The 3,348-nt window shown below is 40.9% G+C and overlaps 1 protein-coding gene and 1 pseudogene across 1 annotated transcript; one reads left to right on the forward strand and one right to left on the reverse strand.

Annotated features, from left to right (window-relative positions):
- Window positions 1-433: 433 nt before the first annotated feature.
- Window positions 434-1,369, forward strand: LOC101640598 (olfactory receptor 4C5-like). Its single transcript, XM_004708457.1, has one exon. It carries the CDS (start codon window positions 434-436, stop codon window positions 1,367-1,369), a length of 936 nt encoding a protein of 311 aa, XP_004708514.1.
- A 973-nt stretch (window positions 1,370-2,342) lies between these two features.
- LOC101640289 overlaps window positions 2,343-3,348 on the reverse strand; it is a 4,811-nt pseudogene continuing 3,805 nt past the window's right edge.

Below are 3,348 nucleotides of genomic sequence, written 5' to 3' on the forward strand. Positions count from 1 at the left end.
ATGTGTGTCTTTGTGTACAAGAGTGTGGAAGTGTATGTGTGTGTGGTTTTGTATGTCAGTGTATGTCAGAGAAGGAGACAATTTGAGGGTTTGAAGGACTATATATTTGTCATTATGATTTTATGTATGTCTATGAACGCTTATGAATATGTATTTGAGTGGGTGTATTTATATGTATGCATGTAAATGTTCATATGTGTGTTATTCTTTGTATGTCCATGTGAGAGAGTGCATATGTGTGAAATGGACAAGGGCTAGATGTTCGTTATGTGACCAAACACATAACCCAACTGAGTTTCTCTGTTAACAATTGTTACCAAAACAAAACAAATAATTCTAACTGAAAGTACCTATTTAATCAAAATTATCTGTCATCATTACAATCCTTGTATTATTTGCAGGTAAACCAATATCCAAATGCCACGCTGGATGCATGGCGAGAGAGAACAATGTGACAGAATTCATTCTGCTCGGCCTGACACAGAACCCGGATGTGCAGAGACTCCTCTTTGCTGTGTTCACAATCATCTACCTGCTCACCTTGGCAGGAAACCTACTCATTGTCCTGACCGTCACAGCCAGCCCAGCCCTGGGTTCCCCCATGTATTTTTTTCTGTCATTCCTGTCCTTCATAGATGGCATCCTCACATCTACCATAGCCCCCAAAATGATGTTTGACCTACTGGCTGAAAAGAAAACCATCTCCTTCCATGGATGCATGACTCAGCTCTTCGCAGAGCATTTCTTTGGAGGCGTTGAGATCCTTCTACTCACGGTGATGGCTTATGACCGCTATGTGGCCATCTGCAAACCCCTGCACTATATGATCACAATGAACCGACACATGTGTGGTCTCCTGGTGGCCCTGGCCTGGGCTGGAGGACTGCTTCATGCTGTGGTTCAAATGCTTTTTATGGTCTGGTTGCCCTTCTGTGGTCCCAATGTGATTGACCATTTTATGTGTGATCTTTTCCCTCTGCTAAAACTCGCCTGCATGGACACACACATCTTTGGACTCTTTGTTGCTGCCAACAGTGGACTGATGTGTATGCTCATTTTCTCTTTTCTGGTCACCTCCTATGTCCTCATTCTTTGTTCCCTAAGAAGTCACGGGTCTGAAGGACAGCAGAAGGCTCTTTCCACCTGTGCCTCCCATATTACGGTAGTGACCTTATTCTTTGTACCCTGTATATTTGTATACCTTCGACCCACAATCACCTTGCCCATTGACAAAGCAGTGGCTGTGTTTTACACTATGGTCACCCCCATGTTAAACCCTCTAATCTACACCCTCAGAAATGCAGAGGTGAAAAACGCAATGAGGAAGCTCTGGAGTCACAGAATAATCTTAAGTAAATATCCAGTATAATACAGAAGATAAAAGCAATATCTACTCATATTTTAAAACAACTTTGAATCATTCTAGAATAATTATCTTGAACTAATGTTAGAATAGTGGTCTTGATTTGTGGGTTGAACTACATTTTGCTCTCCTTGGTATCTGGAATCTTTATTGTTCCGACTTTTTTAGTTCCATTAGCTTTTTTTCATTTAATAGTCATACCTTTTTATTTTGTAATGATTATAGATGTTCCAGGTGTTGCAAAGATAGTACAATGTGTGTCATCTTCTCATTACCCAGTTTTTTTTTTCAATAGGAAAGATCTGCATTATTACAGTACAACTTCAAAATTTAAAAGCTTACATTTGGTACAAGACTATTAACTAGACAATAGGCCTTATTCAGTGTCACCAGATTTTACATGCATTCATTATTGTGTGTATACAAGTTGTTCTATGCACTTTTAACACAGGTAGAGCCTTGTGTAACTACATCAAGATACAGAGCTGTTCCATCACCATAAAGGAATGCATTTTCATAGCTGTGCCTCCACCAGTCCTTGTCTCTGGCAACCACTCACCTGTTCTTCATTCCTAGAAGGGTTGCTTCCAGTATGGGGCTTTTACAAAGATAGTGCTTACAAAAATTCATATACACATTTTTGTGCAGATATTGGCTTTCAATGAAGAAGATTGATGAGTGGGAGTAAACACATGGAGAGATGTTGGATACCATTAGTTGACGAGGAAATAAGAATATCAATGTCACATTGTGATATCATTAAACATTTATAAGAATGGCTAAAGGGAAAAAATACTGATAATACCAAATGCTATTGAATTTTGAACAGAAAACTTGGATCTATCAAACACTGCTGATGGGAATCTAAGATGGTACAGCCACTCTAGAAAGGAATTTGGAAATATCTTTTAAAGTTAAATGTACACATATCATGTGACTCAGTAATTATGCACCTCCTCATTTAATCTCGTACCTTATTCTAGGGAAGAAAGGTCTTGCATAAGCTCTTCTTTTTCACTCTTTTGTAGTTGGTGTTGCAATTCCTGCAAAAACTATTGATCTTGCTCCAGTCTGTCCTCCAACCACTGCAGGAGAGGCGCGCTGACTGTGGACATCTGACTGCACAGGTTCTTAGGAACCTGTTATTGACCTTGGTTATTGAGTCCAGATGTGTAAGACTATGGATTCTCCTGTATGCTTCTCCTGGCATACGATCTTGAGTAATTCTACTAGTGATTCAAGGTATACTTTCTCAATGGTGACAGGAGGCACAATGTGGATTGGGATTTCAATTCTCTCATACCTCTTCCTTCTGGCCCTGAATGGAGATGTGCTGGCCTGAGCTCCTGAAGTCCCATGGGCTTGAGGCCACTCAGAGCTCCTCTGGGCCTGTATGGATTTGAAGCAAGTTTAGAGCACCGGCCAATCTTGGTGTTTCTACCTTCAATGAGACAGGTAAAACATCAGTCCTACAGCTGGTTCTTCATCTGGTACATGGCTTATGTGTAAACCTTAGTTCTTCATCTGGTACATGGCTTGTGTGTGAACTTTGGTTCCCCAACTGATACATGGCTTGTGTGAAAACATCAACATGAGAAGGTCAAACACTGATATGAGGATAAGAATGGTACCAGCCCACAACCCTCCTGGGCGACCTGTGAGTTCAGCCAATCTCTGTGCCTCTCTTGAAGCTGCAGGAAACTGTTCTGAAGAAATCTCCACTTGGGGTGAAGAAAGCTGATGGTGCCCGGCTATCAAAGATATAACATGGAGGGTCATAAAGGTTTGAAGGTAAACAAGTGGTCATCTAGCTCAGAAGCAACAAAGCCCACAAGGAAGAAGCACACCAGCCTGCGTGATCATGAGGTGACAAAGAAATCCATTATCAGGCATTAAAGAACAAAAAATCATATCATTGTGTGCTCACCTCCATGATAAGATCGCTGAAGACAAATGGGTGCATAAGCAAATGTGGCAAAGAAAGC

Source organism: Echinops telfairi, unplaced genomic scaffold (assembly GCF_000313985.2).
Source record: "Echinops telfairi isolate 266 unplaced genomic scaffold, ASM31398v2 ScPeMD7_60;HRSCAF=208, whole genome shotgun sequence".
In the NCBI taxonomy this organism is placed as follows: Eukaryota; Metazoa; Chordata; class Mammalia; order Afrosoricida; family Tenrecidae; genus Echinops; species Echinops telfairi.

What these genes read in the sequence shown, in the direction of transcription:
- LOC101640598 (XM_004708457.1), top strand. Translation starts at nt 434, where the DNA reads ATGGCGAGAGAGAACAATGTGACAGAATTCATTCTGCTCGGCCTGACA.